This window comes from Pocillopora damicornis, chromosome 13, assembly GCF_964200805.1.
Source record: "Pocillopora damicornis chromosome 13, jaPocDami1.2, whole genome shotgun sequence".
Lineage (NCBI taxonomy): Eukaryota > Metazoa > Cnidaria > Anthozoa > Scleractinia > Pocilloporidae > Pocillopora > Pocillopora damicornis.
Genome location: NC_142682.1, coordinates 16,177,959 through 16,203,983, shown reverse-complemented (window position 1 = coordinate 16,203,983; position 26,025 = coordinate 16,177,959). Strand labels below are relative to the sequence as shown.

The following is a 26,025-nucleotide window of genomic DNA, read 5'->3' as shown; positions in this document are numbered from 1 at the left end:
TATAGCGGTAGGCATGATGAGGAGCATGCGTACTCTATCATCCCTCTTAAGACCTTCACTTGGCGAGAACTAACTAAAGCTCTACAGAAATTTAGCTTAAAATAGTCTATTTTTCCTCGGTAATCTCTTTAAAGTGAAACAAATAGCAAATGCTTACTTGTTAGAAATTGAATTGATAATTTTTTTGGCCTTATTCGCCATGTGTGACGGATTTAACCACGGTGCTCTTCAGATAGCGGTGGCTCAGATCTGCCAGTCCATGGGTTGGGATGCCTTACAAAAGTCGAGCCACGACTTGTTGACCGACGTGTTACAGAAATATCTTGAGGAGATCGCGAAGTCAGCGCATGGATACTCCCAGATATGTGAGTTTGGACGAAGTGTTCAGTTTTATTTCATAACAAAGTGCATACAATTTATAGGATGTTGATTGATGCAATGTGTACACGTAGAAATTAACGTTTACAAACGAACAGCTAGTACAGAATTGTTATTGTTTTTCACGTTAGTTTATTTTGTGCTGTTACTTAATTGTAGAAAAATAAGCTACCGAGAAAAAATATATCTAGACAAGCTGAGTGGTTTCATTCATTTACAATCCTAAAACAAAAATGAATTGGTGTTATTTAGAGTAATTGGAAGAGAGATGCATAATTTTTTGTTTAAAATTTCAGACTCAAGAACTGAGCCAAACTTAGATGACCTAGACCTTGCCTTTCAAGATATTGGCGTTTACCTTGGCGAACTAGAAGACTTTGTAACCCAGGTAGACCAAGTTCCATTTATTCATCAGTTGCCACAGTATCCCAAGCCAAAACCTAATGTGCTCCATCATCCACGTAATGGAGAGATTGCAGAGAGACTGGAGCAGTACTATGACTACTTGCCTCCCTTGGTCTCTAAGCTTCTTCAAAATGAAGGTTTTGTATGACTGTTGCTGCAGTCTTCTTTCCCTTGTAGTGCCAAAGGCTTTTTTGTTTAACAAATTCATTTCTTTAACTTTGATAAAGCCCACCAGTCTCACTGATTTGAAATTCAGCCTGAACAATAGACCTTACTGTAAGAGCAAGGTGCTGAGTGGAAAACTTCAGACTTTGTAGGAATTAATTGGTCCCCTGTGCTCTGAGGTGATGTCTATCATTTAAAGAGGGGCATTGGGATTTTTTGTTTTGAGGTTTTGGATATTTTTTAGATTGGGTTTGGTTTTTGTGCCAAAAAACTTGAGTGTTTTGGTTTCAGTATTCATTGTGGTTTATGGATTTTCTGGTTTTTTTTAGCCTTTGGTTGTTGGTTTTTGTAAATATCACTAATGGGTTTTTGGATTTGGTATCTGATGTGGTTTTCAGTTTTTCCTATTTGGGTTCCGGTTTCTTGTCAATCTGAGCAGCAATTATACACCTCCACTGATCTTGAATAGCTGTGAAACCTCTATATACTCCACTTGTCAGTGACTGTATTGGATAGATTAGGATTTTAAAACAGAGATGTGAAAATTTATCAGTTTTGCATGGGGTTTTTAGTTTTGATCTAATTCTTCTGCCAGTTTTGTGGTTTTGGATATTTTTTTCTGTTGTTTTGCAGTTTCTAACAGACCCCAATGTCCCTCTCTTTATAGCTGAGTTTTGATATACCAAGACTGGGCTACATCTCCATTTGCGTTTTTGTTACTCCATCAGTCAAAATATATGACTTTTGATAGAGGAATATATTAGATTGCCCCTTAATAGATTACAATCATCAATAAAAAATGCATTTTTAAAACCAGAATTAAGGCCTTTAGGATCTAACTCACATACAATTTACATGGCAGTGCATTGAGAGTATTTTTGGCCAATTGCACTGTACTAGTGCAATCCCTTTTTTCTTTCCAACTTATTCTCTGTGTCGAGTTTCAATCCTAGAGAAGATTCTGTGCTGCATTATGTAGGACAATTAACATTTCATGTGTCTGACATTGTGCTGAGATATTCTTAGATTGACATTTCTTATCATTATTTTGTTTTATTTTAACTGTATGTCCCTGTGTCAGCAAATGGTTGCAATATCCGTTTTCTTTTTTCCCTTCAGATGAAGATAAAGCAACAACAGCAGAAGATGCAGACACAGTTGATGCTGGAGAAGAACCAACAAGTGGAGAAGGATACGTGAGGAAGGAAATCAAGACAGTAGCTGAAGAAACTTCTATTGAACATGTAGCTGTCAAGAGATCTCTTGATATGCCCCCAGCGCTTGAAAATGACACAAAAAAGAGACGTGTGGATCTACCTTTCATTCAGAAAGGAAACAGGGGAAATGAAATGGAAATTCTTGAAGCACTGCAAGGAAACCTATCCTCCCCATCACCAACTCCATCACCTGACATTTGGAGTTCAGCAAAAACATTTGAGATCCCACCAACATCAAGTATTCCACCTATAGCTGCTACTCAGTCTGTAGAAAAAGTCACCACTTCCAAGGCAACTGCAAAACCCAAACAAGGGGAGAAAAAGACAGTTGTTGGGAGCAAAGAAGCAGGAAAGGAGCCAGGTACAAAGGTGAAATCAAGCCCAAAAAAGAAGCCTAAGCCTGCTAAAAACACAGTTAGCCCTGCAAAGAAACCTGCTACACCAAAAACACCTCCAAAACTGAAACCAGCAAAGAAAAAGTCACCATCTCCAATGAAATCACCCATGCCAAAACCAACAAGTGTGACTCCAGTGGAAACTGAGTCAATAACAGGGAGCTCTTCAAAGAAAACTAAAACAAACGCAAAGAAAGAGAAAAAACCAGCAACCAAGACCAAGAATCCTGTTACCAAGAAATCCTTGACACAGCCAGCCTCTGAAACAGCTAAAGAAAACATAGAAGTGAAAGAAAGCATGCCAAAATTAATTATAAAACCCATCAAGAAGGAGACTGATGCAGAGCATCAGTTTGCCGTGTCTGAATTCCTGCCTTCCAATGACACAGTGGTAAAAGAGAAATCAGAAAATAAGAATTCAAAACCAAAGGCAGGTCCTGCTAAAAAAACAAAAGCAAAAAAAGGAAAAGACAAAGTTATAGAGCCCTCAGTTAAAAAGGAACCCAAAGATTGGAGTACTCCTTCTACCCATGAGGGACTCAAATTTTCCATGGCAGACTTTACAGTTGCACCTGCAGAAAGAAATATGCCAGGAAATGTTTTAATAGACCCAGCGCTGGAACACAAGAAGAAAAAGAAAAAGAGGAAAGAAAAGGATAGGGAAAAAGAAAAGAAAAAAGATAAGAGTAAAAAGGTTAGTGCGTTCTTAAATCAATTAAATCTACTGTTCTCTAGAAAGAAGTTACTTTTGAATTTTAGTTCCTTTAAACCCTGTAACTCCTAGATGTGATCAGTATGAAACTTCTCCATGTGATTCCAATATTTTATCTTGCAAAAAGGTTATGAGAACGGACAGGCTTATCAGCCAGATGATGTGATTGTGATATCATACATGTACCAAACTTTCACTCATAATTTACAAGGAAATGAGTAGTGGTCAGAGGAGGAATTGCTACTTGAATCTTGGGAGTTAAGGGTCAAATACCAATAATATATTGCAGTACCCTCAGATATATGCTAACTGTGCAGACGGATTTCATATGCTCAGACGCAGGGTACCGGGTAAATACGGTAGTTAGACGCGCATTTATGATTTTTATGCGCGCACATATGATTTTTACGCGCGCACGGACGAAAGACATGCGCGACTTTTAAGTCTGTTATTCAGTGCCATAAGTTTCCTTTTTGTTTCATGGTTACGTAACACAAAGAACTTTTGGGTTTGAAAAAGCGATAAGTCGACAACGGAAATTTTACATTTTGAAAAAAACTATCATGCTACACACACGCTTTGCGAATTTATCGATTAACGAGCAGTAGCATTAGATTCGCTTGATATGACCTGTTGATGAATCAGAGGGAGGAGGATAATGTCACTTACACAAAGCACTGAAACACAGCAAGGGCATAACGAAATACATTTTCATCTCCACCCACACATATTTTTATGTTTCAGCTGAAGACAGATCATGCAGAACCTTTTCCAGAATCGCCATTCCCCACACCCATCCCTCGTATCACTGTGAAACTAGACACTCCGTCCAATTCCGCGTCATTAACAACTACAGGGGCTAGCAAGACAGAACCTTTACCATGGTATGTAGCCCTGTGCCTCAATATAATAGAGTATTCTTAAAGGATGAGGTTAAGTAAAATTAAATTGCACACAAAATTTCATTGTGAAGCGCCTGTTCTTGGTTGAGGGGGACAGTGCTCTAATTATTAACTCAGAACTTGTGGTAAGTTAGTACGCAATCCTTAACTGTATATTAAGAAAAGCCACACAGCCTGTTTTCCTTCAAGAACACCACTGTTTAAGCCCTATTTTAAATCATCACTAAAAGGAGTTGTAGCAAATTGTTCAATTTTTTTTGGCCGTAGGGGACCACATAATCGGGTCGAAATTGGGAATGTGTAGACAGACCTTTCGGATTAGAGTGGTCTTGAAGAAGAATGTTGTTGGTACCTAGTAGTGACTGTTATTTCAACAACCTCAGTGGAAGTTACCTCAGAGTCAAATGAAATGTCAGCCACTACACACCAATAGCTTCTTTTACAGGACTACTCTTACCCAGACAATCAAACTACTTGACATTCTATTACTCCTGCGCAATGCCCCTGCATTTTCTGATTGCAGCGGGGCAGTTGCTTGCGACATTGGTGGCCATCTTTATATTAAATGTTGTTTTCGTTTTGTTTTGTTTTGCTTTGGTTTTGTGTTTTTAACAGGGATTGGTTACCATCTTTATATTAAATGCTGTTTTTTTGTTTTCGTTTTGTTTTTTTAACAGGGATTATGGAAAAGGTAGTTCAGAAAAACTCTTCTCTTCTACCGTAAGCAGTCAAGCTGTTGACAGTGCAGGGTCTTCAAAGGTCTCAAGCAAACAGGAAACTGTTACAACCACTGCCTCAGCTGTCACCGCTTCACCTGCACCCAAGTTAACGATCAAAAGTGAACCACTGGAACGAACAGTCGTGTCACAGACACTTTCAACCACGTTTGTTCACGTAAGTAAACTGGGGATGTCTCACTCATTTATAAATATTCACAACGGAAATTATGAAGGTTTGCATACACAAGGAGCAGAGTTGTTATCTTTGACTGTATTTCCACTATATGTGATAACATTCAAAGTCTATTGAAACCCCAACTGCAAAACAAAAACCGCACAGAGCGATCACGTGGGCTCACTGCTAGTGGTGATCGGCAGAAAAACTTAATAGTGAATAAAGGGGGTGAGTTTGTTGAAAAAACTGCCGTACTGTGTCGTTTGGGGTTTAAAAAGATAATTTGGTTTTATCAACCGAATTAAAAATTCTTGCTTGGCTTTCCAAGGGTGCTCTTATAAGGCATTCCCATGTATTGACCATCGTTCAATAAGTTCGAGCCACACTGCACTTGTTTGGTGAATGCAACGTGAAATGCAATCAAATATGACTCTTTTGCTCGCTCTGCACAGGCTGGGATTCGTTAGGGTTTACATCAAACTTTGTTTTAAACTACTGTACAATGTGAGGATGATAATGAAGCAGTAACGCAGTTTAAGTGCCCCTTAGCGACATCTTGGTTTTTCGAAGGTAGATTTGAAAAGAAAATGATTGGAAGAAAATGCTCTGGGCGCGATAGTTACCTGGGCCGGGTTTTTCAAAACACGGTTTAACTAACCCAGGGTCAATGTGAATTTTTAATTTAGTTTTATAGCTTTGCAAAGAGATTTTCGTTTGCATTTTCTGCCCGTTAGTTTCGAGTTATATTGAGATGAAACCCAACAAAACCGTAGCTCTTGTACACGCTCTTCTACATGAGCAATTTAAGCCAAGGTTAAGTTTTAAACTAAGATTAACGTTAACTCCCTTTCGAACAACCCGGCTCTGAGTAATAACGATAACACAGTGGTATTCTTGGTGTTCGTGTTCTAGGGATACGCTAAAGAGTACTATTGTCCCGTGTGTGCTGAGCCTGACGATGGAACTTTCATGATTGGCTGTGATGGATGTGACGAATGGTTTCATGGGTGAGTTACAAATTAACGAAGGGAAGAGTTTGTTGGTGGTTTGTCAGATGACGGGGAGTAGAATGGTATTCTTCCATGTAATCTCCGATTTCTCGAAAACCCGAGAAGGGACATTCAAGGGCAAACTATGAGATTCAAACAAACTTGATTTAAGTGACATTGAAAAAGGTGATCCTAATCCTAACAGCTCATCAAAACTGCCGCTGGAGCTCAACAGGTTGTAAAATCATGATAAAGTTGCCCAAGCGGCGCTCACGAACTCGACTCTGATGATGATTTCCACACAAGTTGATTGAAAAGCTAGTCATTGTCTGCAGTCTTGCCTACGTAGCTGGCGGTTTTGTGTGCGCTTTAAAGCGACGAGCCGCCAAGCCGCAAGTAGGAAAAAGATATTTTCATTTTTACTTCCCTCTCATTTCGTCGCTCGTTCTCACTCCTTACCCGTTAACGCTTCAAAGCGCTTACAGAACACCAACACAGGGGTCCATTTCAGGACTTCTCTCGTCTCGGTACCGGCTCGAACACATTACACTTTCCAGTGAGGGGACATTGAAATACTGATATTATTGTATTTCTTAATGCAGCCGATGCGTTGGGATAACAGAGGACCCTGGCGTAGATTGGTTTTGTTCTTCATGTCTGGCCAAGAAGGATAAAGATAATAAAGACAAACAAAAAAAGAAGAAAAAGAAAAAGAGTAAAGAAAAGCCAAAGTAACTCTTCACTAATTGACGTTTTTAGATCTGTGAATTTTACGCAAATGTAGTTGGTCATTATCAATGCAGCGTTTTGAACTGATTTTCTTATAAGATTGTAAATACATTCTCCTCCATTAGTTTTTTTGAGTGCCTTTGTGTTGTAAATAAATGAACTTTGAAACGATCTCGTTCGTGTTTTGAAATTTAGTATCGCAGGGGACCCCTGCTAGAGAAGGAAAAGTAACAGGAGAGAAACTGTTGCTAACTTACTGAAATATTTTGTTTTGTTTTGTTTTTTTTTGGAGGGGGGGTGGGAAGGGTGAAGGGGTGACAATCAAAACTTTCTCTTTAGTAACAGCGAGAACAACATGGAGGCGAAGGATTAGTTTTGGCGGGTGCTAGTCTCTGATTTGAACTTTTTTCTCTAGAGAAACGGAGAAATCTTCACAACAAATAAGATCTACTTGGAGACACAAACGCACTTTAGTTATCACCTTGAGTTATATTTTGAAAATGTAACTCCTTTCTTACAATAAATATTTCAGCCGTTACATTTCTAAACAATCTTTAACAAAAAAATATGCTCTTCGTGACTCATAAGACACGAGTAAAAGTTTCATTCAGTTATTTTCTGTCAGTGACAAAAATAAATATTAATAGACTTACATGTGTCCAGGAAATTTTAAAACTTCTTAAAAAGTCAACAATTTGATCAATCCACATGCAGGTTTACATAAATCGTGCGATTGATGAAAATGGTTGTTGAAATAAAACTTTACTTGGCTGTACGGCTTTGAAATAAATTATCAAGTGTAGTATTAATATAATACATGTGTTAAAACAGTTAAATTTTTCTTGCGCGTTATAAATACGAGAGGGAAGTTTAGATACAACCACTCTTAATATTGCGACTCCTTCAACAAAGGGAAATTGTGAAGGGGCGTCGTCAGCATTATTGATAGAAAAATCACAGCACCAAGGTACGCAATTAAGAAGGTGAAACAGTTGAACAAACGTAGGAAGTTCCAACTGCGCTTTGATGTGGTTCCTAATCGGTGGGTGTCTGAAGAGAGTACTAAAACCAAAGCATGTTCCTGCATACTATTGATGTTCGATTCAAACTTGCTGTGAAGCAGGCTTAAAAACAACCTATAAAATGAATGATTCTTATGAACCCGGCATAAGACCATGACGCACAGTAAACGTCGACTATTTTAAAATCTCATCTTGACACCTCGGAGGCACGAGCTTGTCCTCATGTACTTTTAACTCTCTCCTCAGAGATAAGTATTTATCACACGAACCCCACTATTCTCCGCAGAGCTGCAAAAAGCCAAAACAGTTGCAAAGTGACGATATAAGGAGAAGGCTTTATGAACGAACCGGAACCACACGCATAGCCGGACTCCTGTAAACAGAGACATAATTATTAGAATTCTTACCAAGCAGTTCGAGTAGTTGTCAATCGATTATCTTAGATAGCCCTGGATTGCTTTGGTTTGCTTTACTTCGCTCTGTGATTGGTCGAGAAAACTCGCGCCACCATGTCAACAAATTAAATGCCAAACTAGAACCAACCCCAAACTTGCCACTAGCGTTTTCCCGCGCCTCGAGCAGGTTGCCTTTTTTTACTTTGAGTTCTCATTGGTTAATGGTGACGCCAAGCTTTATTCTGATTGGTAGATGTGATAACTTTGGTTTTGTTTTTCGACTCAATTGAAAACCTCTTTAAGCTGATTGATAACCATGAGAAATGGTGTATTTTTCGAGTAATCAAAAAAAACAATCAGGAGAAAGAAAGATGTTAATTGAAGCGAATGTGGACTCGACGAAAAAAATATAAGAATACTGCTTGAAGGTCAGGAAAAAAGGGGTGACGATGTCGCGATTGGTCTAAGTCTTGAGTGCCACGGGTCGAGAAAGTGGCGTGAGTTTTATGGACAAATCACACAGCGAACTATAGCAAAATCAAATTAATCTCGGATTACACACTCCATCGAAAACTGTTCTACAGCAATTTACTGGAGGCCCTGTCTCCCATGTTACTGTAAGCTGTAAATAATTTCTAGCTCAAAACTGTTAGAATCAATTATCAAAGAGGATTGGTAAGTACATTTTGCGGTTACTTGCATGAGGAGAAAAATAAAACTTGTATTTTCAAACTAAGTTGGGAAATTAAAGCAAATTAAGGCCTCGAAGAATGTTTGGTCTTTGTTAGGATTGAGATCATTGACAGTGTACAAGGAATTGAATTCAAGAGGCTTCCAGAATGGAATTGCAACACATGTAAACAGGCTAAAATAAGGTACCGAAAATGTGCGTTTTCGAGCACCAATAGAGATTTGCCAAAAAAAAAACAACAACAACAACAACAAAAATGCAATAGTAATTGACATCGCAGCGTCATGAACAAGGGCATACATACAGGATTTGTGGATACAAAACATCTCTTAGGTCTTTTCCTGTAGCCCGGCTCCTTACAGGAATTTTCCACGGTATCACGAGGAAGTAATGTCGTTAAGGAGACACAAAAAAGATAAGAAATGACCCCAACTGTACTCTCGCAAAGAGTCACACTCGTGTCTCACATGTAAATGTTCATGGGTCGATAGAAAACCCAGGTTGGGGTTCCGTCGTCCGAAAGGGGTTTGAGTCCCTCTTGGTACGTCATAGCTCCTGCTGGGGTTCACCCTCGTTAAATAAATATTTATCATATGATCCATGAGGCCCCGCTCTCGCAATCCCATAGAAAACTATAGTGAAAGCTGACGTGCACCGATCAGGAAAAAGGCGTCCAGGGCTTTTTTTTTCAAAAAACTTAGGGAAAACAAGGAAAAGGAAAACAAGGAAAAGGAAAACAAGTCGCGTTTTTCGATAAATTTTGAGTTTCTTGTTCTGACCCGGAAAAGCAAAGGAAGAGTTTTATTTGTAGAGTCTTCTTTCCGATTGTCCTGCGTGCGCCCTCCTATCACGTCCTATTTAGGTTGAAACACAATTTGCGAAGTTTTCAGCACTTTGTGATCATATGATAAAATGCTTATTGACTGAGTGGAAGGCCTAGTAAGAAGTTAGTATTTAACATCTCCATTAATTCTAAATTATCTATCAAAGGATATTTTCTCGAGGTTCTCCGGGAACACCCATTTCCCTATCAATTTCATCGCACTTTCCACACGTAGCATTTATCACCACGAGGTATAAGTTACTATGACGCACGCTAGCCACAAAATGTTCCCTGCAACAAAAGAAAGCAACCACAAGCTTTGGGATAAGTCATTTGGCCATCACGCTTAATTGCAGAGACTGCGTCATCTTGGAATTTTTGGTGAGAGAAATCTTGAAAAAGTACTAACTTGAGTAGTCCAAGAACTCTGTGAGATTTTTGTCACTACAACACAAACGCTAGTCTCTACGATGAAGCGCGAGGCCCAGAGGATTTCAGAGTAAACAGAGAGGCTTCTCAAATTATGAAATGACTGGGAGTGGTCAAACAAAAGCCCTTCCTTGTCTTGCTTATGCAAATTTGGTTCTCGCTTCGATTTTAAAGTATTCTTCTACTAGACTTGGAAAACAATTACTTGCCAACTCAGGCTGGAAAGAGAAAGAAATTTGTTCCAAGGGGGTGAGTGACGGTCAAAAAGAAGGGCAGAGAGGGGGGATGGGGCCTTTCCCCGCCCCCTACTCCTTCCGTCCACTCTAACTCTAAGTCAAACATGGCCAGTCGAATAAACGATCGTGAGTTTGTAACCTTAATTCCCCCTAATAAGACGCCTGAAGTTTAGATAAGATAGATCATATAACACCAGACAGACGTGAAAGATGTCAGCTACATTCAGCCTAGTTGTTTTCAAACCCTACCTCGAGCAGTCTCCGCAGCTTGTCACACCTGCAGAATAAAGTTAGACCAAAGCATGAAAATGCACAGAAATGACTTTGGGAGAGCAACAACAACAAACAATTTAGGCTTGTTCTGCAGGCTTCTCCCCATTCTCCCGGTTGGGAGTCGGGTGTAGGCTCACATTTTAGCTCCAGAAAACAGAACACACGTTGCAGATACGAAATTTGGGGAAGACCCGAAACTGGTCATTAATCTACCTCCAACCCAACCCATTAAATCGACACCAAAACTTACTAACCGTTTAGTGTTACATTTCCCTGATCGGCATAATAGGTTGTTATATTTCGGATACAGCTTATATTCTTTGGAATGTCGTCGGTAGCCTCTGTAAATTACGAAAGGAGAGCAGTTAAAGAATGGAGTTGGTGTATAACCCAAGAGTAGAAAACATGCAAACACCACCAATATGGAGCCAGAAAACATGTACGCGGCTCCAAAAGTGGAAAAACATGCAATCGGTAACAAGGGAGGGAAAACGTGCAGTCTACACAAAGTGCAGGAAAAAATTTATTCGACACCAAAAGGGGGAAACATACAATCGGTAACAGAAGAAAGAAAACATGCATGCAACCCCAAGAGCCGGAAACTATGAGGGATTTCCTCGTCACTCAAGTTAATCCTTTACCTGTCTGGATTAACACGAAGATAATTTTCACTAACAAAACGAATAACGTTCTTACCAGTTGTTGCACCACTCTCAGCAAAAATCCAACTATGAAAATAAAAGTCACAAAAAACCTCATTCTCCGCCTTTTAAAAGCCGTTCTCTATTTTTCTTGGACTCGCTTTGTTCTCAATAAATATTAGTGGACTCAGCCATTTTAAACTTATAACTTTTAGACATTATTTTTTATAAGTCTAATACAACATACCTTGAGGAAAAACCAAAACGTCTGTGAAAATGTATATACTGGTACACGTTTGCATTTGCAGCGTGAAATTCTGTTTTATATGCATACACTAGCGGTGTTTTATAATGCTGGGCCCGGTTTTTCAAAGGGCGGATAACGCTACCCAACGGATAAATGGTTATCTAGCGGATAAGTGATGGCAAAAAGTATAGCGTTATCCACCGGATAGAAACTTATCCTGTGGATAACGTTATCCGACCTTCGAACAACCGGGACCAGGGGTTTCAATAAAAGCAAGTGGCCAGCGGTCTTTCCCCACCCCTACCACCTTCCACCGCTGTCTGTTAAACCTACGTGCAGCCTCCAGTCTTTGAGGTTCGCCTTACATTCCTTTTTCCAGGCACAAGCCCCTATTACACTATTGGCGGCCGCCTATGAAAAAAGTTATCTAAACCCCCTGTAATGCCGTGTAGAGCATAAATATGAACAGAACAGAAGAGAACTGACAGTATACAATATATCACTAAGTTCTGTTTTGAAAGAAGAAACAAGTCGAACTAACCTGTACAAATTGAAATAAAGCAACGACCTAGAAAAGAATATAAGGAAAATGAGAGAGCTATGTAAAAAAGTGTTGGAAACGATGTTGAACTCCAATGTAGAGCCCATTTGGCTTGATTGTCGTAAAACCATAACCAAAGTAATCACAAAAATCCATCAGAAAAAGGTATTATAAGAAGAAAGTAAAAACATATGCAATCGCCCCGAATGGCAGGAAAATGTGTGACTAATTAGCGATTGGCTTTCGTTTTGCATCTGATTGGTTGAAAGGGTGGCGTGATTTTTCTAGGCCAATCACAGTGCGGAGTAAGGGGAACAAAGGCAATCTTGGATTACTGACAATACTCAATCAAAAATTGGTAGAGCTTGTTTGTTTTTGGATAGGTTTCAACACATTAAAGTTGCGAAATTGCAGCACAACTGGATAGGTTTGCATCATGTTGCTTTTGTTATCCTTTTATTGTGCTTTATAAGCTTTACAAGACAAATTGTAGGCGGTAGAGAAATGCAACAAGAAAAAAAAGGTGTGTTAACACTGGGAAAAATTTATCATATAACGTAGGAGAAACATTTTTTTGTCAGAAGTCTGCTGAGTTCACAGCGTGAAAATATGTAATAACTTTGGCACGTCATCAACTAGGACTTGAAGTTAAAAGAGACATACCACACAGCTTTGGTCGTCCACCATTCAGCGTAAGCAGAGAGTGAAAAAAACGGCTATAATGTGACAATAATAATACTTCACAAGTATGCTCAAGTTATAAGGTTTCCACGTACTAAAGTAAATTGAAAGGAGAACCATTACCTACGATCGTTACACTTGTAACGTTACGAGTTACGCACATAGCTTGTTTTCAATCATACATTTTGTCTATTTTTATTGCAGCCCTGAATCAAATACACATAAAATTATTTCCCAGGGAACTTGATCAAAATAATATTACTGAGCCCACCTTGAGGAGAAATGATACTCCTCCGCTGTTCACTCCGCCTTTTACTTGACAAACTGCTTGGAAGTCCGTCAGTACAACCCTATTTGAACAGAGATTCATCAGTGGGAAATTTGTGACACATTGTGACTCTCATCGTTGTAACAACAAAATAACAGCAATATAAAACATGGTAGAGTTCGGCTGCGTGACTCAATGACTAAAACTATCGCTACTATATGAAGCAATGACGGTAAAGTTTAGCTTTGGTCATAAACCTACGAGACGTAAGAGTTCCTTCACGTGATAACCGAGCCCTAATGAGATCAGTGACAAGCCAGCGAAAATATTCTTATCAAACGAGCGCGGGAAAATCTCTCATCGACTCCAAGGGCGGGAAAATTTGAAGCCCAGGCCAAGTGTATATACATAACCTCGTGCCAAAGGTGAAAAACTCGTAACTAATGCCAATCGCAGACCTCAAGCGCGGGAAAGTACACAACTACGCCAAGCACAGCCGCCGCTACGCATGTGAAGCATAATGGACACCGACAACGCAAAATTATTAGGCAATAACAAAAAGTAACAAAGTAACTCTCCAAAGCGAATAGAGTAATTTTCAAGAAGGCGTCAAAAATAATTCGAGCTTGCTTTGGTTTTACTCAACCTAGCTCTGTGATTGGTCCAGAAACCTCGCACCAGCCTCTCAACCAATCAAATGCAAAAGTAAAAACAATCGCGACGTTTTCCCGCCGTTCAAGCAATTTACTTGTTTTCACTTTGAGTTCACATTGGCTTATGATGATGCAATTCTTTGTTCTGATTGGTCACTGGGATTACTTTAGTTTTTTGACACTCAACGAAAACTAACATATTTTTATGAAATAAAAGACAACTCACTTGTTATAAATTCCAGAACCGTTCTCTTCATCAGAACGAATTAACTGCCTCATCACGGGCGCATCGACTCGACCAAAGAACTTCCCAGCTGACTATAGAAAACAAAACCATGGAAAGGATGTTAACACAAAGACCATTTATTGAAATAACAGTTGAAAGAGATCGAACAAGCTTTGGCAGTGCAAAATCGTGTGACAAAAAACGAAAGATTTCAAAGAAACTCGGATGGCGTTGATCCTTGCATAAAAGCAACGTTACCTAACTGCAGCGCTTCTCAGGACGGGCAATCAAATCGTGTAATTAAATCATTGAATCAACTTACTACCTTGCTGGTGGGCATGACTTACACTCTCATCGTTTCCTGCCACAACAAAGCCATTTTCATCCACAAGGTAACAGTAGAGGCCTTCATACTAGTTAAAAATAAATAAAATAGTTACTTTATGGCTGGATGGGAAACAACCCACCATAATAAATATTTAATTGTCCTTAATTTATTTTTTATTTTTTCAATCATACAAAAAAAGAAACAAAATTACTTACAGCATTACTTACAACATTAAAATTGCTAAATTAAAAAAAAATACTTAAAACAATATTTTCAATGCTACGACTACTCACAACAATACTTTTTTATATTTTGTTGCAATACTATTTTCCTTGGGAAGCAGACGTTACTAACAGCTATGACATCATTCCCAATGCTACGCTATTGCGTGGCTAACCTGTTTCACTGTCTCACTATTATCAATATTATTATTAATATTGCTTTTTTGTTTTACAATATGAATAAAAAAATATATAGCATTAGTTATAGGCTAAGAAAAAAAAACCAAGGAAAGAGGAGAGGAGGAAAAACAAAAATGGAGGCAAGTTATGAATTAATATTAAGCTTAATAAAAGAAAACACATCGCATTTTTGAAGAAAGGGAAACAGAAAAAGCCCATATAAGGGGTGTCAGGGATAGCGTAGTATAATATATAGATTTAGCCAAGCCTAAAAACGGAGCTCGCAATTTTTTTTCCTCGCACGTCTCAAGGGCAAAACGCCTTGCCCCGGCCAGCAATAGAACCCGGGTCGTCCGACTCGGAGCCCAGTGCACTGACCACTGGACTACTGGACAAAGCCGTGGCGTTGGCGTGCCCGCGGTACAGTTAACCACGCATGTTAAAAGTAGCACCTTGTACGGTTGTACGGTCGTACATCCAAATTTTTTCGGCTTGATAGGTTACTACTATTTTGTTTAATTATGGGGCTATGCTCTGCGAGCTTCGTTATAAAAAATAGAGCAAAAGTTACAAAGGGGCAATAGATAATAACATGTACAGAGAACAATATGGAGAATATGCATCCTAATGTGAGGGTGTAAAGGGTTAACTATGCTTTAGCTTACATCGTTCTTTCCAGTCCTGTCACAGCTGATATCACACGCTGATCCTTCTGATTGACACTGATAATACAAACAACATGTACGGATTGATTTCTGAAGTAAACGTTGAATTCTCTAAAGTGATTAGCCTGAAACTTCTCATTATTCTACAAAGGCAATATCGAGCAAACAGCTAACGAGAATAAACATAGTATTCATTTCATTTAGAGGGGTCCTTTCGTTCAGTCGGGGATTCAAGGGAGCGTCTCCTCCTCCCTCCCCTCCCACATCAGACCTGGTTTTTTTTTTTTCTTTTTTTCTTAACTACGTCTAACACCAAAGTTCTTGTAACGTGAGCATTGCAATTTTCTACTTCACATGACGTATTCAAAATGTATTTGTCTCAAAATACTCATGAACTATTTGGACTATGTTGTCGAAAACATTCGGTGGTTTCCAGGATGCGCCCTTGCTGGTCACATCGCTAAAAATAGGTCTCTTTTCAGCGAGTAATCGTTTGTTGTCTCTTGCTAAGAAGAAACTTCACCTCTCTTTAGAGTAATTTCTGACCCCCGCGTAAGATAGATGGTTATACAGTTATTAAGATGAGTGACATCTGGGGTGCATCATCTTGTGCTATACCCTACAAAAGGCTTACATGCGCCACTCACCTTATGAAACGGTTAACCGTTCAATAATAATTTTAAAAAATGGTGGATGATTTTGTAAATGAGACTTTAAAGGACTAGAGGAAACTATCAGGTTTGTTACTGTTACCTCTGTGTTTTTCACAATATGTGTATCGACAAAGGCCTTCATATCCATCTCATAACCAAGAACTGCGGAAATAAAAAGGAAATCATAAATTACTCGAATTGAAATGAGGAGGAACTGTACCATATGTAACATGAAATGAAAGCGCAATTCTGCGGCTTATCTGCGTCAGAAGGGATGTTCACTCCAAGTAATTTAAAAAATTCCAAAGTCAGGCATATAAGTGCCTTGAAAATGCATACAATTTTGCAGCAAGGAGATACTCACAACGTTGAAAGGGTGTTCAGATCATATTTTAAAGGAAGAACTGGACACGGACACGCAAAACAGTTCTCTCTGTGTTGAAAATATTTGTTTTCAGTTGGGTGTTGTTTTTCGGGCTGGCATGATACTCCCGCCCCTCAGGGGAATCAAAAGAAAAAAATTTAAACAAGTTAGAATTGAAGTGCCCGTCCTGAGAATGTTAATGAAGATCACTTACTAGCAGCAGGGAATCGGTTGCGATATATTCTTTTATAAGCAAACACAGAAGTAATGTTCTCATCAGACTTTGCTGCAAGATAGCAAAAAAAAAAGAAAAAAAACACACTGATTAATGTGCCTTGAAATATTTCTCCTGAGATGATAAGGAATTATAATTTAATCACTGTGTGATGTGACGATTGAAATTTGGTTGTTTTCATGCCAATAAAAATAATAATAATAATAATAATAATAATAATAATAATAATAATAATAATTGAATGCTTATATAGTGCTAGAATTCCGTAGGTAGATGCTCTCTAGCGCTTTACAATATTTTCCAAATAAAATTTAATAAACTCAAGTTACAAAATGGCATATCTATAAATATTCCTATTATTTACAATCAGGTATACATGAATTTGGCAGTTTCTTACTTTTTTTAATGGACAAAATCTAAACTACTATTCACACTTAATGTATGTATTAAATGTCAAAAGCATGAACGAAAAACGAAATAGATGCGTTTTTAACGCTCTCTTAAAAATGTGCACGTTATTTGCGCTACGAAATTTCAGACGGTAGTATGTCCCAAAGCGCTGGCGCCGCCGCGATAAAACTGCGGTCGTCGAGCGTGCGCTTAGTCTTTACCCTATGTGGCTGCAGTGAGAATTGATTGGATGATCTGAGATTATATCTAGATAAAGTTTGTAAATTAATGAGTTCCGTGAGGTACACAGAGGAGAGCCCAAGAGTGGCTATGTACGTAAAGATAATCTTTTAAAAAGAGCTACGTTACAGTCTCTTGTGTTTTTTCGTTTGTATCGGTGAAAATTCAAGGAATTTTGTAAAATGGTTTGCCATGGTAGAAAAACAGCAAGGACAAACTACTGAACCAAAACGTGAGCGAGAACGGTTTACGATGGCGACGATTAATACCGATTCTAAGTGACAACCATGAAAATTTAAGCCGCTACGTTGCTCCTTTACGTTCACGTGAGCCTCAACATTTAGCAGCGGTCAGGCGTTGTTTCAGTTACAAATCATACGTGGTACAGGCAGACAGAGGGAAACAGTCATATGGTAAAATGTTTATAGACTGAGTAAGGTCGGGACGCACGAGAAAATATCCAGCTCCCGGTCACGATAAATGGTACTTCATGACCGAGAGATACACATTACAGTGCAGAACCACATTACTCAGTCAATGAGTACAAAGTGTTTAAACGATGGCCAACTTTGTTTTACGCACGAAATAGCTTTTACGGTTTCAACTAATAGGACTCAAAAACCCAACTTTTTAGTCGTTTTACATTGACCGGAGTGTTCTCGCAGCTCCTTCATCTAAATACATAACAGGAGATGTCAGCACGATATGCGTCAAATACCTGCAAGGTATTTTGTGGTATAAATGATGGAGGCACGTGGAATTTGGGATCCAAAAACTCTTCTAAAGATGTCGTCTTCTGAACTAGAGTTACGCTTGTCCTTTGATCCACTAAAAAAAATTGAAATAAACAGATAAATAATGTCAACCTAGTAGAAAAATTTTTCAAAACAAATCCGTTGTTCCTTGCACACCAATGCATTAGTTCCATCAATACTTCTTTGACTCTGTAACCCCTACGAGTGATTGGCTTCTAATCTCTCCATACGGTGTCACCTTGAATCAAATATTACTAAACTGAAGGTATTAGGTATTACTGAAGGTCATGAGAATAAAGGAAATGATCACCAATTTCAAAAGCACCTGATTGTCAGTCAATTTCTCCTTGTCAGTGCCATGGGAAATGTAAAGAGAACAGTGTGGAGATTATAAGCACTAATATTAAGATGTAAAGGGTTAAATTAGCAAGTTTTCCTTAGAACGTTCTCTGAAACTTAAAACAAGTTAAAGGCGCAACAAACTCAGTTTCACCAACCTGTGACTTCGATGTAAACCCCAGTAGGTCCGTACAAACACGTCATTAACACCTGGCCTATAACAGACACAAACAGCGTAAATTTAGAAAACAAATCTTATTTGTCTTTTTGCCCCTTTTTAGGTAGCTCAGAAAAGTTTCATTATATTGTAACACTGAAGATTCTTTGAGGAATCGGCTCTGTCACAGCATTTCGTTTGTTTCATCTGATAGAGTATGGAAAATCACCCGGCAAGTTGTAAATTTTTTTGACATGAAAAGTTATCAGTGAAAGTCAGCCTCAGTCCCCAACAACCTATTTCAGGAACCACAGAGGTCAAACGTCTTACACATGTGCAAAGGTTCTAATGACTGGGTGGCGTGCTTTGAGGCTGTCAGACCGAAGTTTTCTCACACGAGTTACAAACAACCACAAAAGCCAGAAAGTCAGAGTGTTTTCCGTGTAAAAGCATATAAAAAATTTTTTTTAACTCAAAACAGTGCGATAAATCAACAGGATAAGCTTTAGGTTCAAAAAGCCTTGACTTTTCCTCTACCCTCCTTTTTTCTTCTTTCATTTCGCTTATTTAACGAGACAGCAGCTGTTTCTTATGAAATTTCCTTTGAAATTATGCGCAGGAAATTAGCGCGCCTACGCTCAAAATTGATCCCCTCGCGCATGCCCCACGTTTGACCACTGTGTTACTTCAGGCCCGGGCAGACGTACGACAAACGGACGTTGTTGTTGTCGTCAAGAAAACAACTACGAAACGATGGAGGGTACTGACAATTCGTTGAAGGCTATCACAGTGATAAAACCTCAGAGTCACTACTTTCTCCTTTCCCAGCTTACCGTGCTTTGCTCTTCCAAACGGATGGTAAACGAGCTGTGACGTTCAAGTCCACCAGCAGACCAGCTAGTAATTCTGAATTGTTACCTAAAGTCATAAATTGTAACAATAAATGTATCAACGCAGCATTGACAGCATTGACAGAGGGAGGGGGGAGGCACTGAGGGTGCAATGGTTCCTGCTCAATAAAACCATCACTATCATCCCCGCCAATGCTCAAACCCAGCATTCTCTCGGTTAAACCCTCGTTTGCAACCATTCAAAGTAAACTTATCGACTGAGGGAAAGCAGAAATCTGTCCTACCAACGTTTACGTACATAGTTTAGTGTCTCTACTTGCGGTTTCATTGATCAATTGGTCAAGTGGCGTTTTTTCAGCAAGTACAACATTCCTGCAATATGGCCTGCAAAACAGACAAGTAAACTTAGGCAGTGTTCACACTTGGTGCCCGGGCACTAGTACCCGGGCACCGGCACAAAATGGTGCTGTGTTCAGACACACGGTACCCAGTCTGAAGATATGTTCACATTCAATAAACAGAGCACACGCTCACTATTGCACCGTCGGACGCCATTTTGAAATCTCGAGTGGGACAAGGAATTGTGGGTACGAAAACAAGTGGTTTGTGGGTAAAGTGCCAGGGCACCAACGAAAAATGTGTTCACACAAGGACTCAGTGCCCAGTTTAGTGCCCGAGTACAAGGTCGAGACCTTGTACTCGGGCACCGGCACCGTGCCCGAATTCTGGCGTGGGTACCAGGAAAAAAGGTGTGTTCACATTGGTGCCCGGCGTAGAATAGAACCCGGGCACGGTGCCCGGGCACCAAGTGTGAACACTGCCTTATTATATCCATTCAGAGCCACGCACCTTGCATAAATTAGTAGCCCGTTTTCTACAAACGCAAGCAGCAACATTTACGTCAAGGCATCCTTTGGTTTCGCCTACTTTCCGTCGAAAAACAAATCTTCGGAGAAATCCACTGGAAAAATTGCAAAAACTCTCCGATTCAGGAGTAATGGACATTCTTTCCGGATCATCGAACAAAGGCCGAGAAGCCTTCGAGTAAACATCTAGTCTCTCTGATAAAAACAATGACGCTCAGAAACAGAAAACAATTTCACTATAAATTTCATGAAAAACAGCGAAAATTCGATTTTACTCGGTATCAAGAGTTAATTTGTAACACTCCTCGACTGAACTTTCAAAAGGAGCTATTAAATTATCATGGCAAACAACGTAAACCTTCCAAACAACTCGAAGGAAGCAAAAACAAACACAAGAGAGACGTGCATGGTTGGATAAAATTTTTTACAAGATTTGGAAGTTACACGAGATTGCTTTCCTGTAAACTCCACCACTTACCACCTCTCAATTTGAATGTCCTTATTCGTTTTCGTTTCCTTCAACAACTCGCTGTGGAGTTTATCTATAAAGAAGTAAAGAAAATTACCTGTAAATGGTTATACTGCTCTCACTTCGTTAGTTAAGCACATTGTCAGGGCAACCCCAGCCTAGAGGGCTGCCCAGTTCTTAGTATTCGGCTTCGACTTTCCGACCTGCTTGGCATGATAAAATCTGAATGAGAATAGCTCTCAAGAGTACGAAAACTCACCCCCCCCCCTCCCATTAACCCCTTACCTCCCAAGAATGACCGAGACAGAAATTCTCCTTACAATATCAATACAATATCGACCAGATAAGTGACGAGAATAAAGAAAAATATCAATTTGGGGGTAATAAGTTGATCCAATACTAAATTCTCTAAACTCACATTATCAGAATTGTATGGTTGACAGTAAGGAGAGTTACAAATTTGATCTGGGAGTTGAAGGGTTAAAGAAAACAATCTGATGTTCAGACTAAAATAGCAATTTCCAATTCATTGTCGAGAGTAATCCTTGACTGAATTGGTTTTGCTTTCCTTCGCTCAGTGATTGGTTCAGAAAACTCGCGCCACTCTCTCAACCAGTATGCTGCAAAACTAAAACCAGTCCTGACCTGCTCATCCCAAGTCATCGGGAAAATGTTGGCGCTCTTAATAAAACACTTAATAAAATTTAGGAAAGTTTCTAATAATGAAAGAGGCAATATTTCTCACCAATTACTTCAGTCTCTGTGTATTCTGGTAAATTGTACTTGTATCCTGAGGAGTTGTATAGCTGAGGAGTTGCTATTCCAAGACTTTGCAAAAGAAACATAATAAATTATAACATAGCTTTACAAAAGCGCACGCTCTGATTGGCTAAAACGCTAGATCCACATGCCCTTGGGTTGCATGCTGACGTCAGTTTGTTTTGCTTTTTTTTGCCCCACACGGAACGAAAGATGTTTGAGAGTCTCATTGTTATGAAAGAAATGTGCAGCGTGCAATTTCGCAGTTATTGATGTACGCAGGAGGTTTGCTAAGCACTCAGTAAGCCCATGAGGGCGATAGCCGAGTAACTCGGCGGTCGCATGATTGCACATGCGCACTTCGATGGATAACTTGCCATTCTAATCATTGAGAATCTAAGTGGGACGTAGTTTTTCGCAATTTCTACGGAAAGTTCGCAGTTTCTGGGGTAGAGACTTACATACATTGTTGCTCTAAATTTGACCCTCTTTGTGCTAGTTTACACTTTCTTACTCTGTGTTTAGCCGAGTGCGACTTTAGCTTCTTAAATGCTTAGCAACCTCCTGAGTGCATTCATAACTCGATGGTTGCACGCTCCACTCTAATCATTTCTTCATAAAGTTGTCAAGGATATAGAATGGTGACGGTGCAGACTCAACATTATTAAAAACTAGTCGAGGTATAATGCAGTTTTTGCGAGTTCTGATTGGTTTACAGGCCATGGTATATGAGCTCATATTTTGGAAATGTTTGAAGTGGATTTGAAACATTTCTTTTCCTATTTTTGTAATACAATAAGGATCCCCTTGCGCTTGTTAAGTTGCCGGGATAACGATATAGTTAGAACTAACGCGCGCTCATGGGATAATTGTCAAGATAGTGCAGGGCAAAATTCCTCAGTCAGTTGATGCATTGGGAAAATTGAAGACACTAAACATACCTGAACGACGTTCCTTCCAGGCCGCCGAAGTAATATTTCATTGTTCGCTTCGTCATTCGCAACTAGAACGTCAGAGATTTACAAAAAATATCAGATTAGTCAAGCAGTACTACCATTAGAATAGTTAAGAATATTTGTGTTTTAACGGTTGAAAGGAGCGTGCACAAGTTAAATAAAAGCAACAATTCTACTCTAAAGGAGACGCAAATATCGTAAAATAGTTCCAGATATTAAGTTGAGTCGACATTATTCGCTGAACCTGAAGAGGAGAATTTTCTTAGAATAAAAATGCATCGATAAATTATTGCCCATGCCCATCCTTCAAAGGAACATCAAAAATACCATGGTAGCCATTGGCAAAGTAGAGTTTTGCTGTTATAATCACCTCACCCGTGTTCACTACTACAAGATTTGACGAAATCTTCGAATAATTGGAGCGTACACTCATCCAAAAATTAAACGGACAAATGGATTGATACAAAAATTATTTTTGATTTTGGATTCTACAAACCTCATCGAAAGACAAGTCGTAGACTTCAAATTCCTTATGACTAGATCCAGTGCGACTCGGACCATCGGCAGTAATGGGAACCTTGTCGATCATGGCTTTTCTGAGCTACGAAAGAAAACGTTCAAATAATGTTTGGTTTCGATGCGAAATTTCAATATGCATCTAATACGTGGCAAGTCTCACAATATGTTCCCTCGGTGTTACCAAAAAGCAGAAAATCTGACCGGTAATACAGATGTCACTAACCAAGTTTAACGTTTTTGGATGTGAGCCAAGAAAACTACGTCGAGTACACGAAATCGAGGCACACTGGTTACCTTTCGAGGTAAAAAAATCGTAAAAGGACAAATCTTGCCTTTTTTAATCCCAGAAGCTGTTTTTACAAAGTCATACAGCGCTAATAGGACATTTTCGATAGGAACATTATCGAAAGCAAGTAAAAGCTAACGAAAGAATAAAACCACAAATGAAAATCCGTCCACAGTTGTTTCATTACTTATTTCTGTCGCTAAATTTAGAAATTAGCTTCGACGTGATTTACCCGAGCCAGTCCTCACGTCCTTAACGTCATCTCTTATCTCACTTTCAAAAAAACCCGAACTTGCGTGGAGGATTGGATTTTTCTCCGAGACACTCCCTCTTCCTTATGTCCTATACTCGACACAGCAAACCATGATAATCTTCCGCAAGAAACACGTGTATGTTTTCGACATTGAAATATGAGGAAGGAAATTTTATCGCTTAAAATAGCTTTTTTCTTATGCTTTACCTCTTGGACTTCCGCCCCCGTCAGAGATGTTTCCACGTCTACAAGATCGACCCCTGGGGGGTCTTGTAAGTAACCATACTGCAAAACAAAGCAACGAGGATGCAATACAATGCAAAGTTAGAAAGCATCTCGATTGGCTGACTTGTAAACAAAACAAACATATTCAAACTAGCCAATCAGAACGAAGATCAAAATCACATGGAGCCAATGAGATTTCAAAGTAAATACAATTGGTTTTGTGGCGCAAGTTTCCTGAACCAATTACAGCGCTAGGTAAAGCAAACACAATGTAATTCTATATGAGTCGTGCTTACCACTGTTTTCAATCTTGGATGAAAAATAATCATTCCATTGTTGTTGACCGCGAACATATATCCACTGAGCCCCACCTAAAAAGAAAATGATTAACTTGGTTATTGAACATGTAAGTTTTAACACTAAATGAGACATTACGCATATACACTATTTTTAGGACAGCTCTTTTTACCTTGAAAGCATCCTCAAGATCCTTCAAACTGCACCTGGTTTTGCAAAGTACTGGCACTGAATTTTTTGTTTATTCTTAACAACCACCATGTTCTTTAATCTTTGTTTACTTCACGCCCAGTATTTACATTTCTTGAGTCCTCTAATAGCCAGCATGAAATGTTTGCTTTGTGAAAAGACCTCTAAAATCATCGGATCGATCGATCAATCCATCGATCAATCAATCTGTTACCTCAGAACAATTGCCAACTGAGTGTTGAGGTAATCCGGGGATTGCTTTGGTTTAATTTAACTTTGCTCTGTGATTGGTCCAGAAATCTCGAGCCGTCCTCTCAATCAATCAGATACAAAACTAGTCGAGTATGATGCGTTTTCCCGCGCTTTAAGCAGTTTGCTTGTTTTCAATTTGAGTTCCCATTGGCTAATGATGATGTAAACTTTGTTTTGATTGGTCGCTGGGACTACTTTGGTTTTGGACACTCAATTGAAAACTGCTATAAATTAAAAGCACATGAATCGATATCAAAAATGAAAATATTACTAACCAATGGTCGTAACATAAAGTCTTTGAGGTATTTTAGTGGAACATCCGCACCCATAACTCCAAGAAAATGATCTTCGCGTTTCTCTTCAGCTTCCATTCCACCTTTCTCCTGATCCACATCAAAAATATGTTTAATGACACTATGTTAGATAGGATTTCCAATTTGGTCTTAAGTTTTAAGACGAAAATTTTGAGTTTGGTTTTAGAACCACTGTAACAGTTATCGACTGCAGCTAAAAGGCTGAAATTTTAAGAATAATAATACGGTTGGAATAAAGAAACGACTCTGGGATCTATTTCTACTATGTTTTAATCAAATAAAATCGGCGACAAAATTATTGACACATTGATCTCTTCAACCCACTTTTACTTCAGTCTTATCTTTTTTCTCTTGTTAAGTTAACCTATTACCCCCCCCCCCCCCAAAAAAAAAACCCAAAACAAAACAATGTTGTATCGTGATTCAAACTATTGAAGGGGGGAGGGAGGGGTCGTGGTAACGACTTAGGGTGTGGTAAAACAGGAGTGTTATTCTACACATAAATGTGACTCTTCAAAGATGGTGTGTCAACTAATTTTGACGCAGATTGTAGGCTCATCATCTCCAACCACTATTAATTGTACAAACAGCAGGGAGACTACTGGTGCTCTTTGGAAGCCAAAGGATTGAAAAATCATTGTCAAATTGTTATCAGTGATATTATTTTCACCCCCTAGTAACCGAGTCTCTTCAGCGAAACAGGAATAGTCAGTCCAGTTTGGGGGACAATTAGAATTACACGACAGTGCAGATTTTCCGCGAACAAAACCAAACCGGAAACTTACAGAGCAATTAATGGCGCTCTCTTTACGGTGGAAAACCGGTAGAGTCCCTGTAACCATCATGCCAAGTCCCTATTAAAAAAGAAAAAAAGGAAACAAAGATGGCATTTAAAACTTATCCAAATAATTTTTGAGAGCCTATCCCAGTTTATGTAACACAAAGGAACAAAGGGCACCTCTGCTTCCTTAACGTCACGTCTTAACGTAACTCCACTTGCACCGCAGATTCGATTCGCTTATCGCCGTTCTAATTTATTCAATTTGTTCATTCACATTTTGTAGACAGTTTTTACAAATTCTCTTGCTTATATATCCAAATTTGACAGTCTCCTGGTGGTGGAATACTTAATTAGCGCCAAAACAATGTTTTATTTGCTTCACATAAAACCGTTGAAATAGCGAAAACATGTAAGTGAATGAATCGCTGATTCTCGCATCACCAAAGTTACTTTAAGTACTAACCAAGGCATCTAAATAAACACTTGTCCATACTGTATGGTCAGTTGTATTCGCTTCAGGAGCCATCGCCATCGGCCGGGTCAAAACGCGGATGTAACTCTAGGACAAG

The 26,025-nt window shown here is 39.1% G+C and overlaps 2 protein-coding genes across 4 annotated transcripts in view; one reads left to right on the top strand and one right to left on the bottom strand.

The window, feature by feature from the left end:
- The first annotated feature begins 25 nt into the window (after window positions 1-25).
- On the top strand, window positions 26-6,957 carry LOC113684798 (uncharacterized). The gene is made up of 7 exons (XM_027202201.2): window positions 26-365; window positions 675-920; window positions 2,068-3,254; window positions 4,017-4,156; window positions 4,852-5,068; window positions 5,981-6,075; window positions 6,660-6,957. The coding sequence occupies exons 1-7, from the start codon at window positions 200-202 to the stop codon at window positions 6,790-6,792; spliced, it is 2,184 nt and encodes a 727-aa protein (XP_027058002.2). The 5' UTR covers window positions 26-199; the 3' UTR covers window positions 6,793-6,957.
- Window positions 6,958-7,255: 298 nt separating this feature from the next.
- The window catches only part of LOC113684765 (voltage-dependent calcium channel subunit alpha-2/delta-3), a 32,504-nt gene continuing 13,734 nt past the window's right edge, over window positions 7,256-26,025 (bottom strand). For all 3 annotated transcript variants that reach the window (XM_089190944.1, XM_089190945.1, XM_027202164.2), the window contains exons 15-41: window positions 25,920-26,015; window positions 25,461-25,529; window positions 24,637-24,744; window positions 23,920-23,994; window positions 23,606-23,683; window positions 22,837-22,941; window positions 22,326-22,387; window positions 21,371-21,453; window positions 20,635-20,698; window positions 19,589-19,674; window positions 19,273-19,357; window positions 18,441-18,497; window positions 17,907-18,016; window positions 16,538-16,609; window positions 16,060-16,121; window positions 15,307-15,363; window positions 14,260-14,325; window positions 13,913-14,004; window positions 13,037-13,115; window positions 12,748-12,800; window positions 12,085-12,111; window positions 11,352-11,383; window positions 10,910-10,996; window positions 10,632-10,659; window positions 9,890-10,008; window positions 9,199-9,281; window positions 7,256-8,181 (exon numbers count right to left, since the gene is read on the bottom strand). In XM_089190944.1, the coding sequence (XP_089047070.1) occupies window positions 8,068-8,181; window positions 9,199-9,281; window positions 9,890-10,008; window positions 10,632-10,659; window positions 10,910-10,996; window positions 11,352-11,383; window positions 12,085-12,111; window positions 12,748-12,800; window positions 13,037-13,115; window positions 13,913-14,004; window positions 14,260-14,325; window positions 15,307-15,363; window positions 16,060-16,121; window positions 16,538-16,609; window positions 17,907-18,016; window positions 18,441-18,497; window positions 19,273-19,357; window positions 19,589-19,674; window positions 20,635-20,698; window positions 21,371-21,453; window positions 22,326-22,387; window positions 22,837-22,941; window positions 23,606-23,683; window positions 23,920-23,994; window positions 24,637-24,744; window positions 25,461-25,529; window positions 25,920-26,015 (2,049 nt within the window). In that variant the 3' untranslated portion in view covers window positions 7,256-8,067. The remainder of the gene's footprint in view (window positions 8,182-9,198; window positions 9,282-9,889; window positions 10,009-10,631; window positions 10,660-10,909; window positions 10,997-11,351; window positions 11,384-12,084; window positions 12,112-12,747; window positions 12,801-13,036; window positions 13,116-13,912; window positions 14,005-14,259; window positions 14,326-15,306; window positions 15,364-16,059; window positions 16,122-16,537; window positions 16,610-17,906; window positions 18,017-18,440; window positions 18,498-19,272; window positions 19,358-19,588; window positions 19,675-20,634; window positions 20,699-21,370; window positions 21,454-22,325; window positions 22,388-22,836; window positions 22,942-23,605; window positions 23,684-23,919; window positions 23,995-24,636; window positions 24,745-25,460; window positions 25,530-25,919; window positions 26,016-26,025) is intronic.